The sequence below is a fragment of the Lissotriton vulgaris genome, chromosome 6, assembly GCF_964263255.1.
Source record: "Lissotriton vulgaris chromosome 6, aLisVul1.2, whole genome shotgun sequence".
NCBI classification, from domain to species: Eukaryota; Metazoa; Chordata; class Amphibia; order Caudata; family Salamandridae; genus Lissotriton; species Lissotriton vulgaris.
The window spans coordinates 408737580-408751410 of NC_141694.1; the positions used below are offsets into that span (position 1 = coordinate 408737580).

The window sequence follows — 13831 nt, forward strand, 5'->3', positions numbered from 1 at the left end:
GGCGGTTTTAGATCGAAATAATATGGGACCCTGTTTTGTGAAGTCTATTAAAGCAATGTATTATTTACCTAAGGCTAGAGTATTGGTAATGGGTCAGGAGTCTATCCTTTTTGATATATCTCGTGGGACTAGGCAGGGGTGCCCATGCTCTCCGATTCTCTTTGCCCTATATATAAATCCTCTTATTTTAAAACTGTTAGACACTGAGGCAATCAAACCAATCATAGTGGGCCCCTTTGATACTAAAATCTTAGCATATGCCGATGATGTGGCGGTAGTAACATCTCACCCCATGGAGGCAATAATTGAAATTGAACAGATTACTCAAGTCTTTGGCCAGTTCTCGGGGTATTCCCTAAATAAGGATAAAACAAAGGTTATTTGCACTCAGAATACTCGATTTGAGGACCCTAGAAGTATATTTGGGAATCTGCATATCCCCCTAAATTGATGAGATCATTAAAATAAATTATGATCCTCCTATTCAAAAGGTTAAGAAGGATTTAAAAAGGATAGATGGCCTGCATCTCTCGATTTTTGGAAGAGGGAATTTCCTCAAAATGAATATTCTACCTATGGTCCTATATTTGTTCAGTGCGATTCCGCTACTAGTGGATGATAAAACTATCAAGTCCCTGGAATCCCAGATGAGCAAATTTGTATGGGGATATGGGAAGATAAGGAGATCCATCCGGTTCCTCTCTTTACCAGCTATAACAGGGGGTTTGGCAATTCCTAATTTAGGATTCTATTTGTTGGCCGCTCTGCTCCAGCAGATGATGTCATTATTTTTTATTAAAACATCGGAAATAGTGGTAGGGGCTAATTATATACCCTCAATATATGAATTGGTTATTGGAGATAAGGCTAATGGCCTCCTATTAAAGCAGCTAGAACCATCATACTTTAAGAAAGTGAAGTTCAAAACCATATCGAGCGTCTGGGGAATTTGGAGAAAAACTGTGAGGCACCTTAATATTCCTAAATATAATAAGTATATTTCATTATGGCATTCTAGAACACTACCACCACAATTATATGATGTTATCTCTAGAAGATGGGAAACTTTAGGAGTGTTATCAATAGGAGATTTCCTACTCTCTCCCTACGGCAATAGATTCCAACAACTTCAAAGCAAATTTTCTATTCCTAATAACAGTGTATTTAAATTTATTCAAATTAATACGTTTCTTAATGTAAAAAGTGTTTTTATTTCATTGGATAGTATTCCCCTATTAGATTGTATGGCTAGACCTTCAACTAGGATTGGTACTATATACGATATTTTAATCGAAAACCAACAAGATGACGTAGAGGTTATTGAAGCAAGCTGGTCGAGGAAACTAAATAATCCTGATGTGGACATCGATATGTCATTAACCCTCTTAACAAAGCTGTTTATCTCTTCTAATTTGAAAGCTCAACTGTGTAAGACTATTTATGATTTATATTTTACACCTGTTAAACTCTTCTCTTGGGGGGAAAAGGCCTACCTCAGAATGTCCGAGATGTGGAAAAACCATGGCACACTTACTCCATATGTTTTACGAGTGTGACAATTTAGCAGGTTTGAGAGGTATGATAGCAGGTTTTTGGCGGGAAGTGTTTGGGCACTCAGTAGCTGAATCTCCTACCCTCTACATCTTGGGTTATGATATTGCACTGAGGCATACCAAGGAGGAAGAAACTTCTCTCTTTTTGGGGACAGCTGTATATAGGATTATTTTAACAGCCCGTTGGAAAGATGTAGGTCCCCCTAACTTTCAGATTTGGCTTGCTCGGTTGTTAGGTATGTACAACCAAGAGAAGGTGATTTTCACCTGTAAAGGAAAGAAGGCGAGAGTCCGAGGCATCAAGATCTGGAAATCAATTGAGAATTGGAGTAATAATAATAATAGTGTTTTCAATTGAATCGTGTTTACTAAGGTAAAAAATTGCCTTGGCCATTCTATTTGTATGTAATTTGGTATGTATTTTATTTTTGCTTCTTGTCTGTGTATCCGCTGAGTATGATGGATTATGTTAATGTGGATTTCTAATCTGTTTCTGCAATTATTTGTTGCCAAATAAAAAAATAAAAGAAATAAAATAAAAAAACATAGCATAGCATAACATAGCCCAGCAAAACAAAACGTAGCATAGCAAAACAAGCATAGCATAACAAAACATAGCATAGCATACCAAAACACAACAAAACATAGCTAAACAAAGCATAGCATAACGAAAAAAACATATAGCATATCATACCAAACACAGCAAAACATAGCATAGTAAAGAATAACAAAACAAAGCACAGCATGGCATATCATAACAAAACACAACAAAACATAGCATAACAAAACATAGCATAGCATAACACAACAAAGCATAGCATAGCATAACAAAGCATAGCATAGCATAAAAAAACAACAAAACATAGCATAGCATCACAAAGCATAGCATCACAAAGCATAGCATAACAAAACAAAGCAAAGCATAACAAAACATAGCATAGCATAACAAAAAACATAGGATAGCATAACAAAACATAGCATAGCATAACATAACAAAGCATAGCATAGCATAACAAAACATAGCATAACAAAACAAAACCTAGCATAACAAAGCATAGCTTAACAAAACACAACAAAACATAGCATAGAATAGCATAGCAAAACACAACAAAACAAAACAGCATAGCTTAAAAAACACAACAAAACATAGCACAACAAAACATAGCACGAAAAAACATAGAATAGCGTACCATAGCCTTGCAAAACAAAGCATATCATAATAAAACATAGCATAAAAAAACACACCAAAACATAGCATAGCAAAGCATAGCATAACAAAAAAACATATAGCATAGCATACCAAACACAACAAAACATAGCATAGCATAACAAAACATAGCATAAGAAAGCATACTATCCTCTTAAGCGCTGCCGACGGCCAACGGTCGTCATGAGCGCTACCTCCCCAGTGCTGCGCACGACCATTGGACGTCCATTTAGCACTAGTTCCAATGGACAGCGCAGCACTGGGGAGGGATATTTGCGCCACAGCTAAGGTGCTATAGCATGACAAAACATAGCATAAGAAAACATAGCATAGCAAAACAAAGCATAACATAACGAAACACAACAAAACATAGCATAGCATAACAAAGCATAGCATAGCAAAACACAGCAAACCATAGCATAGCATAACAAAACACAGCATAGCATAGCATAACAAAACAAAGCATAGGATAGCAAAACATAGCATAGCATAACAAAACAAAGCATAGAATAGCAAAACAAAACAGCATAGCATAACAAAACAAAACATAGCATAGCAAAACACAAAACATAGCATAGCAAAACACAGCAAAGTATAGCATAACATAACAAAACATAGCATAACATAACAAAACATAGCATAACAAAACAAAGCATGGCATAACATAACAAAGCATAGCAAAACAAAACATAGCATAGTATAACAAAACATAGCATAGCATAACAAAACACAACAAAACATAGAGGAACAAAACATAACAGAACAAAACATAGCATAACATAACAAAACAAAGCATAGCATAAGAAAACATTTAAACACAACAAAACATAGCATAGCATATAAAACACAACAAAACATAGCATAGCAAAACACAACAAAACATAGCATAGCAAATCATAATATAACAAAACAAAACATATAGCATAGCAAAACATAGCATAGCATAACAAAACACAACAAAACATAGCATAGCATAACACAGCATAGTATAGCATAACAACACATAGCATAACAAAGCATAGCATAACAAAACATAGCATAACAAAACATAGCATAGCAAACCACAGCATAGCATAATAAAACACTACAAAACATAGCATAGCATAACAAAACATAGCATAACAAAGCATTGCATAACAAAACACAACAACACATAGCATAGCATAACAAAACAAAGCATAGGATAGCAAAACAAAACATATCGTAGCATAACAAAACAAAGCATAGGATAGCAAAACAAAACATAGCACAGCATAAAACATAGCATAACATAGCATAGCATAGCATAACAAAACATAACATAACAAAACATAGCATAGCAAAACAAAGCATAGCATAATAAAACGCAACAAAACAGCATAGCATAACAAAACATAGCATAGCAAAACACAACAAAACATATCATAGCATAACAAAACATAGCATAGCATAACCAAACATAGCAAAACACAACAAAACATAGCATAGCTTAACAATGAACATAGATCAACCAACCAATCAATCAAACATTTGTAAAGCGTGCTACTCATGCGTGATTGTCTCAAGGCGCTGAAAAGGGTAGTTCGTAAAAGACACAACAAATAATTCAAAATGTAGTGTGTTCAATATATTTTAGAAACAAATGTTCTGAGAAATACTGGGTATTGTGTTCTTTTTAGTGTATTTTTTCTTAGTTCTGTTTATTTTAGTTTCAATATACTCAGATGTAAATCTATAATAAATTATTAAGAAACCTTCTGCAGCATAGTCCGGCTTTATTTAAAAACCTAATGTACAAAAAGAAAATTAGGATTTAAAGTTGTTTAATTGTAGAATACAAAATTAGATAAATGTTATCATGCATCAAACACTGTTCGAAATTTTTTGAATGATGGTGATTTTTGATTTACAGTGACTAAAAGCAGTATTTTGGTCAAACTGTGCTGAACACAAACTTTACATACTGTCCTCTGAATACTTGTCATTGAACACAAATATGTTACGGGTGGGTTTCCTGCAAGTAAAAATTGAAATTTCATCCATACACATCAAAATGACTTGCTAGGATGAAAAAACACTATGTATTCCTTTTCCATCTGCGAGTAGTTGTTTAGCATCGAATGATTTCTGTAGGTTCCAGTTGGTATTTTTTATCTAGTAGGTAGTAGAATGTCCTTTATTTGTGTAGCTGAATATGTATTGACCTATTTTTCGCAAATATAATCAGGAGAAGCCATTTATAATCGGGCAACTGAAAATTTCACCACGGTTGACATTGTTACAACCTTATCTGCCATGTACATGATATGGGCAACCTCACTTTGTTATAAATTCCAGGTTTCTGTTAGAAGTATTTAAAGCCACAGATTGTATTTCTCTAGAAGATGAATCTCTTTTGTGCTTTTTGAAAACAGATTTGCAGGTTACAACGACAACTTTCAACAGACGAGTACCAGCTAGGCCTCTTTTCAAGTCAGCCTGCCATGTTCATATCGGCGACCTCGCAGCCCCCATGCGATAATCTTATAGAACTGGTGCAGCTTTGTGGAGGAAAAGTGTGCAAAGCCTTGAGACAAGCAGCTATCTGTGTCGGACCTTACAGCGGAAAGAAATCTGCTGATTTGATATGTGTCTCGGAAAAATGGATTCTAGGTAAGGCAGTGCCTTTCAGGCTCCAGTACACTCACTGCAAGTGAAACGAGGCGTTTTTATGTTGGGTTGCTTTGAATACAATTATTGTTATATAAATGTTGGGTTGCTTTGACTAACTTTACTGTTATGTAATTGAAATTAGTCGTGCACCAAATGCCTTCCGTGGTGGAAATTACATTTTTGACATTGAAGTGTATGTATCAGTCAGAAAAAACAAATATTTCACGTTGCTTAAAAAACACAAAATATCAAAGCAACAGACCCTGACAATCCAGTTTTAAGGTGCAACAGACAATTCCATCATAGCAGTTCATTGTAAGGCTGCTGCTTGCTGGATCCAGTTGAAGCTGTTGGGGCTAGACATAGGAATATTCTACTTCAAGTGAAAAATGTTTGGGATATTTTCCTGAAAATGCAGCCTGGTAATTTTTATAATAAATGTCCACATTTTAGCAAAACTTTCAAAGCTGGGGAGTTTCAATAAGGTTGAATGAGCAAGGGCGTCACACTGATGTGTACAAAAAAAATGATGGTTTGATTGTTTGGATTAATCTTATCCACTGTTAATTACTTGGGTCACAATCCAGTCCATCATGATTTTGCACACCATGCTGCCTTAGTCTGGGCCCAGTGGCATGCAAAGTGTCTCTACCCTGCTCCAAAAGGAGTAGTCCAGCCCGAAATGCCAGGCCAGGTCCTTCCTTAACCGGAACACAAGGCAATTTGGACCGCTTTCACCCCGGTAGGTGCTATTTAGTCAGACGGAGTTTGGTTGCAGTGCCACACTGAGCAGGAGACCCACATTGGGGCATACCCGTTTCCCTTAGGGCATCACACTGAAGTATGCAAAAAGGTAATGGGTGGATTGTTTGAATTAATCTCAACCATTGGTAATTACTCTGGCCTTATCCCAGTCCATAATTTTTTTTCAAGGGCGGCACTTTAACCACAAATGGGCTGCTCTTCTACTTGTTGGATGTAAACTTTTCCATATTCTATGAATGGGTTATCAGCCAGCTCATAGCTTAATTCCATATAGGTCACAGGGCTAGTATGTGTTCTTTTCTCCTAATACCTGTGTGAGCCAGGCCAAGCCATTTTGTAAATGTCTGAGCTTGCTTCAGGCTACAGTGCTAGAATACCCGTCACCCTCAATTGTGTCGTTTATACCATAGTTATCGATTTGATTTTTGCTTAGGCTCGTGAACTGCACACAATAATTTGTTTCAGCTGCAATTCCATTTTAATCGTTCACTGGTACCTGCTCCTTTCATCTGGTGTATTCTGTAGCTTTGCTGTGGAATGTTGGAAGGAGGTCGTGAAGTGACGCATATCTGCATTCCATAAAATGATGAGTGTTGAGATAAGTGCAAATATCCCTGAAAATGTACCTGTGGGTTATGAAAACAGTCGTGGAATGGTGTGTAAGTCATCCCCAGAGCCAGGCATCATAGAGCACGCCAAAGATTATTAAAACAGGAGATTCATTTCTGAGTTACAGATCAACTTTATAGTGGAACAGAGAAAGTATTTCTCTGCGCCGTATTCAGCCTGCATCCGGGAATGATTTTGTGTATGGAACAAGCTGCCATAGCTAAGGAAGGGGAATTATGCAGGAATAACACTTCAGAGAGCAGTACTTCTTTAAAACAGAGTAGACAAGGAACACACAAAATAGTTATGTTTGCTTAGTCTTTCTAAAAATTATATTGTACTAACGTTGCACAAACCTAGCTACATCGTCCATTCACCAAAATGCCAGGAAGAGCAGAAGTGATGTCATAATAACTTTGACACCTGATGACATCGCAGGGTTGAATCTTTAGCTCATCCTTTGTCCTTCATCAACTTTCTGTTTGATTTTGATTTTTTTTTTTACATATCTTTATTTAATTTTTTTATCTGATAACAAGTAGAATCGCTTATGATGATTTAGGAAAAAGACAACAGAGCTCCTGTAGCCTACTTTACATTCTGTTTCTGATGTTGCTTTCCTTGTCTCTGTTGCACAGGCAGTGCCTGGGGAACCAAAAGGCAATTCCGCTATCCGTAATTGATGTCCATGCTTAGCTAGGCAGCAATATTGCTCTGTAGTTACTGTCATGGAATGGGAATGTTCAGGAAAGTAAAGTACTCACAGTGTGTGAGTAGCTGTGCCATCCAGACCCTTTGTAGGTCTGGCTGAAGTCAGTTTTAAGTATCTCACAAAGCTAACACAAATGACCACCCTTTCAGCAATTGGTTAATGTAATTGAATATGCGATCTTGAGGGCACCTTTCAGGTACACCGACGGAGAGGAGTAATTACGAAAGTTCCAGTTGGAACCCTCTTAAGCCCCCCTTGACCATGAGGCAAAGTTCTGCTTCTTTAAAAATCCAATATGACTTATAAGTGTTGTATGTATTGTTACACTTATGCTTATTAGGTAGCATTTTTGTATCACATTTCACCTCACCTTGGAGTGGTACTCACAGGGCTGGACCCTGTGTTGTCCTGAAGAAGAGCAATGGGGAAGCTCGAAAAATGTTGACCTCTACTAGGGACTCCTGACTCATTGAAACCAGGCACCCTAGAGACCCACCCAGTTTTTAACATATCAACTAGGAGCAAGAAGAAAGTTATTTCGCCCACTAGTTAGCTATTTTTAACTCACTACACTCCATATACACCACTGTACCACACATAGCTCCTCACAACAGTGCTCCTACGTAATTCCACAAGTCGTAGCATGCCTCAACCCGCAGTGGGTTGAGATGGCCCCTATGATGAAGCATGTCACTGTGGGGAAACCCCGGTGAGTGAGGGGACTCAAGAAAGGACATTTTTCCTTTTGTGCCAGATTTTCTGCCTCACACTGAGCGAAAAACGTTTTTCACTGCTATGTTCTCTATCCGAGATTTTGGATTTTGTAGCTCTATAACTAGAACAGGAGGGTGGACCTAGCATATCCCTCTACCTCCCCCGTTTTTTGATCATGAAATGGGAATGTTCAGGAAAGGAAAGTACTTACAGTGTGTGAGTAGCTGTGTCATCCAGGCCCTTTGTAGGTATGGCTGAAGACAGTTTTAATTATTTCACAAAGCTAACGCAAACGACCACCCTTACAGCAATTGGGTAATGTAAGTGGTATTCAAACATTGGGCAGCCTTTTTATCCATTAGTTGCTCTACCTTTCATGACATGGTGTTTTCATCTTGCACTATTAGCAAAAGGCACTACATATAGCCATTTCATAGGTCTATTAGAGAGATAGTTTACATGGAGGAGGGCCACTATGCTTTTTGTTTATGTTTTACCTTTCCAACTATTTGCTGATTTCAGAAAGTGTCACAGCATGTCACCATTATAAGGCAATACAAGGGAGCTGCCAAGGACACTATGCTGTAGATGTATCGTGATTGCAGATTATCCATGAGTAAGTATTGTTCACATGAATGAGGAAGAATAGATCCTGGCTGGCTGTTATTGTGTGATCAAAGCTGGGAACTGGATGCTCTGTGGGCAGGTCAGGTCTGCTTCTATGTAACCGGGCATTGCAGTCCTACGCCCTAGCTATTGAATATGATAAGCTGTGCATAGATCCCGCATATAGCAGGATAAGGATGGAGGTACTGTTTTTCCAGTGACATGGGACATATACACAGGCTAGTGTTTTCATTATTTCCTGGACCCTATCTGAATACACTTAGCAAGGCTGCCTGCTTCCACAGCCTACAAGCTAGTGAAGCTTCTGGTGTGGTATACTGTGTCAATAATGTTGGTGACTATTCATGTCTATGTCTGCTAGACCTACATCCATGTTTGAAGGGTCAAGGTGCACTTTGCGGGCATCTTCACAGTGCATACTGCATGTGCTCCCCAGCATGTACTTGCCCTTGGTAAGTTATCATGAGTACAATTTAGTGTGTGCCTCGGTATGAGTGTTTGCTTACGTGTCAATGAGCATCTGCTTGGTGTTGGTCTCCATTGGTCTGGGTGAGTCTCTGCCTTTGTGTGGATAAATGTCTGCCTGGGGGGGTTGACGAGTGCCTGCCTGAATGACTGGCTGCCAGTATGAGACGCTACCGAGGTTGAGTCTGTTGGTGAATTTTGGCATGGGTTAGAGTGAGGGGTCTACCTGCAGAGCAACGTGTCTTCCTTGCCAAAGATCGTCCTTTTGGATGTCCCTAAATATGTGCAGTCTGTTTATACTTGTACTGCCACAGGCTTCAGGTTCAATCCTTCTACTGCCATCTCTCTGACAAAATACTTCTGTGCATGTAAGATCTCTGTACATGAATACATATTTTGTGACCAGCAGAAAGACAGCCACATGAGTTGCCTTTTGGTTTTCTGAAAGTGCATTTATTAAACAGATATTTATAATAATTAACCATGTTAATTTGATAGCACCTCACAGGCCGTAGCTGTAAATTGAAATAGTCTATCTTTTATTAATACAGCTCCTACAGACTATCTCAGGAGAAATGGCCCGGATTTCCACAGCAATGGGCACAATCCATGAGACTTCTGTGCAGTCTTTTTTTTTCAACTGAACAATTGGCAAAATACAGTCATTGCAGGATATGTCCACACAAATTAAACGTCTTTGACAGGAAACAATCATAACATAGCCACTCTCCCTTCCCCTTGCTGATACATGTAAAAGTATAAACACCACCCTTGTTTCCAACTGACCACCATGCCAGTGCATTAGAGATCTAGAGGTGGCGTCATATGTCCATTTCTGATGTGCCTAACATTAGTTCTCATCCTGACCCCGCCATGGGAGTTCCTTGTGTGGAATGCGTTGCTGACCGTTGTGTGTCGTCCCCAATATTGAGCCCAAAGTAACGTCTCCATGGGTCCCTGATCCTATGAAAATATTTTGGACATCCCCTGCTGTGATATGTGACACGTTCAGCCGCCATATATAAGTCCATTCCCCTTGTCCATTCCTGTGTGGTAGGTTGGTCTGCCACCCCCCATTTTCGCGCTATGTCCCATTTAGCAACCACCAACCCCAAGAAAGTGAAAATCAGTTGTGCTCTGGTGATATCTATGTCGTTTGGTTTCCCCAAAATCACAACACGGGGCTCCATGCGTAGCATCACTCCCAAAACAGGGGCCAGTCCATCTGGGAGTTATTTGGGCAATAGAATGTCGACTTGTTCCAGTTGATTTTGTAGCACGAGCAGCAGCCATATTCAACTATTGTTTCAAACAAGTCCAGCATGGTCGTGAACGGGTGAGAGATGTATAATAAAATGTTGTCGGAGTACAAAGAAATGTTTTCTTCTTCGGTGTTTGTGGGAGTACTGTGGAATCCCCTAATGGAGGGATGGGATCTGATTTTACATGCCAGGTATTCGAGGGTCAGCGCAAAGAGTAAGGGTGAGAGGGGGCAAACCTGTCTTGTCCCTCTCTCAATTGGGAAAGACGCCAAGCCCGTACCATTAACATGCACCGCGGCCACCGGTTGATTATAGAGGTGTCATCCAGCTTCGAAATTTCGGTCTGAACCCAAATTTAGTCAAAGCAGCATCTAGAAATTTCCAGTCTACGGTGTCGAACTCCTTTTCTGCGTCCAAGAACAGGAACGCCTGTGTATTTGTTCGGGAAAGCATTTTCATTAGCCTATTATGAGTTAGTCGAAGATTGCTCCACTTCTGTGCAGTCTTGGTATAGATTTTTCCCCAAAAATAACTACTTGCTTAATTTATATATAGGGTTGTCATCTGGGACACAGTGTGTGCATCACAGATGGCCCTAGATGAAATAAACAGTGCAAAGCTCTTCCTCCATACCTGGAAAAGAACTATTTTGGAGACTAGCCTCCACACAGCCTGCAACCCGCTCACTCTCATTGATGATGCCCCACCAACAATTAGATTGGCTGAATTGCTCCCTAGGTTGAAGTAGACATCCAAGATTAAAACATTCAGTAAATGTGGGCACACTTGGGTGTGCCAGTGTCATAGAGCCTCCCACAGAATATTGGGAAGGTAACATAAAGAGGTGGTACACCATCTTTTGGTTAGACAAGTGTAGAGCGCTACTAGTATGAACGGGAGCAGACAGTTCATCAAATCAAACAAAGCAAAGTACTCTACCAACACCATCAATGAAGACACCAACAGAAGCAGAATGTTTTTCTAGACAAGCATTGCATCAAACACTAGCCGGTCCCACCTATTCCTCACTTCACAGAAAAGTGCAATCCATCAACCTCTTCTTCAATGAAAAATTACCGAAGATTCAACAGCACATCAACAACACCATATCCCTGTCGCTTCTTGTAGAAACCCGCAATGGTCAGCCTTCAGTGCCCTATGTCTTGGAGATCTCCCTGACATACCATTGTCAATGCCTCCCTCACTAAAGGAATCTTCCCAGAAGCTCTTAAAACAGGCTAGATCCTCCCATTCCTAAATAAACCTACAGTAATCCCTAATGGCCTTGCTAACTACTGGCATATCATTCACCTAGCATACATTAGGAGTGGGTGAAAACGCAGAGTTTCACTCCAAAGAGTTCCTTGAACTTACAGAAAAACTCTGCGAGATTCTGCTGAGTTTTGCAACTGGTGGAAAATATGCAGCTCAGGCTGCTTGTGCTGCAATTTAGTGAGAGTAAAGCAAGAAGTGCTGAAGAAACAGCACGAACAGCACTATGCATCGTCAAGAGCACGCAGCCATTCAAGTTGATTTTGCTGCCGCTCAAGTAGGAAATCTACTCGAGCAGCAAATTTACTCGAGTGGCAGCCCTCTGACCGCTTGCGACAGCCCGCATATGCCAAATTTTGCTCACACTCGCCGGCTTCCATTTTCTGGAGCATCGCGGGAGAAGTATTCCGCCACGTGGTGATTGATGGAATTTGGCCGGAACTCTGTGTTAAAGAGTAACGCTGGGAGGCCCAAATTTTATGGGCAGAATGGAGGTTTCCACCCAGCCCTTGCATTCACCTGTAAGATCATTGGAAAAACAAGTCTATGTTCAACTCCAAGACCACATTAATGCTAACCATCTCCTACATTAATACCTGTCTGCTTTCAGATCACGATGCAGCATGGGAACAGTTACTTTACACATCGCTTGCAATACCCACAGATGAAGATGACCCCTCACTGAAGTGGCTGGACCTCTCAGCTGCAACAGTCGGCCATCCCAACCTGATATGTACTTTGGAGTCTTGAAAAGTATTCACAGGAAATGTCTTTTATTGATTCTCCTCCTACCTTTCCAACCAACACCAGTTCGTTCACATGGACACACCCAGGTTACTGTCTCTTGGCACCATCAAACTGTATATGAAGTCGCTTTGTGCACTACTCACAGATAATAGCATCAAGATTTACCAATATGCTGATGATACATAACTTTTCTTGAAAGTCTCCTCTGCTTCAAACATCCAAAACCTCAAACACTTTTTGGTATTTGCCAAGAACAATAAATAGGATACAGTACAAACTTGGCTAAATGACATGAACCTTGATGGATTTGAAACTCAACATTCACTAAATACTATGTCACTTGGACTCACCATGGACACTGTTAGAACTGGGGGGCTCTAGTTGGCAGAGGTAGGTACCTTTGTCCAAATAGGGACCCTTGCCTCCAGTCAGGGTAAGGGGCTACACTCCTAAATAACCCCTGCTCACCCCCTTGATAGCTTGGCACGAGCTGGCAGGCTTATCTCAGAGGCAGTGTGTAAAGCATTTGTGAACACTTACAGTAATACAGTGAAAACACTACAAATGGACATCACACCAGTTTAGAAAAATAAGTAATCTTTACTAGACTTAGCACAAGACCAAACAACAAAAATCCACAATACTGTAATCAAAAATAGACTTTAAAATGGTAGAAAATAGCTTAGTTCAATGTAGATGGTAAATGTGACACTTTACTCTCAAAGTACCTATTAGATGCGTCACACAAACAAACAAAAGTGTTGCAGGGAAGTTGTTGGCCGTTCCTTACACTCAGGGGAGTGGATGCATCGGTTCCTTACTGCTGCGCGGGGGAGTTAAAGGCTCGCTTCCTTACTGTGTTGGGAGTTGATGCGTTGTTTTTTACTGCGGCCCGGTGACGATGCAACAAGATGGCGCCTCGATGCGATGATCCGGTGCGATGCGACAAAATAGTGTCTTTGAGGCGATGCGACAATGTGGATGCGATGCGTGCACCCCAACAGCCGTGCGGTGAACTCAGTAACTTCTGAGCCCTGACAGGCCCTGTAACACGCTTCTCCGGTGATGTGACGGCGACCTCTGCGGCGGCCACACGCTTCTCCATGGATGCGACACGCTTCATCAATGATGCGACGGCGAACAATTGCGGCGGTGACCCGCTTCTTCAATGATGCAATGGCAACTGATGCGGCGACACGCTTCTACTCGCTGCGTCGCTCTTCGAGCTCCCAGCGACGCACAGCATCCTCAGAGAGTCCAAACAACA

General features: G+C 40.3%; 1 protein-coding gene across 1 annotated transcript in view; it reads left to right on the forward strand.

Moving 5' to 3' along the window:
* Positions 1–13831, forward strand: part of MCPH1 (microcephalin 1) — a 1506891-nt gene that overhangs the window by 1430446 nt on the left and 62614 nt on the right. Inside the window, exon 13 of the mRNA XM_086926418.1 lies at positions 5154–5391. Within this exon, the coding sequence (XP_086782544.1) occupies positions 5154–5391 (238 nt within the window). The remainder of the gene's footprint in view (positions 1–5153; positions 5392–13831) is intronic.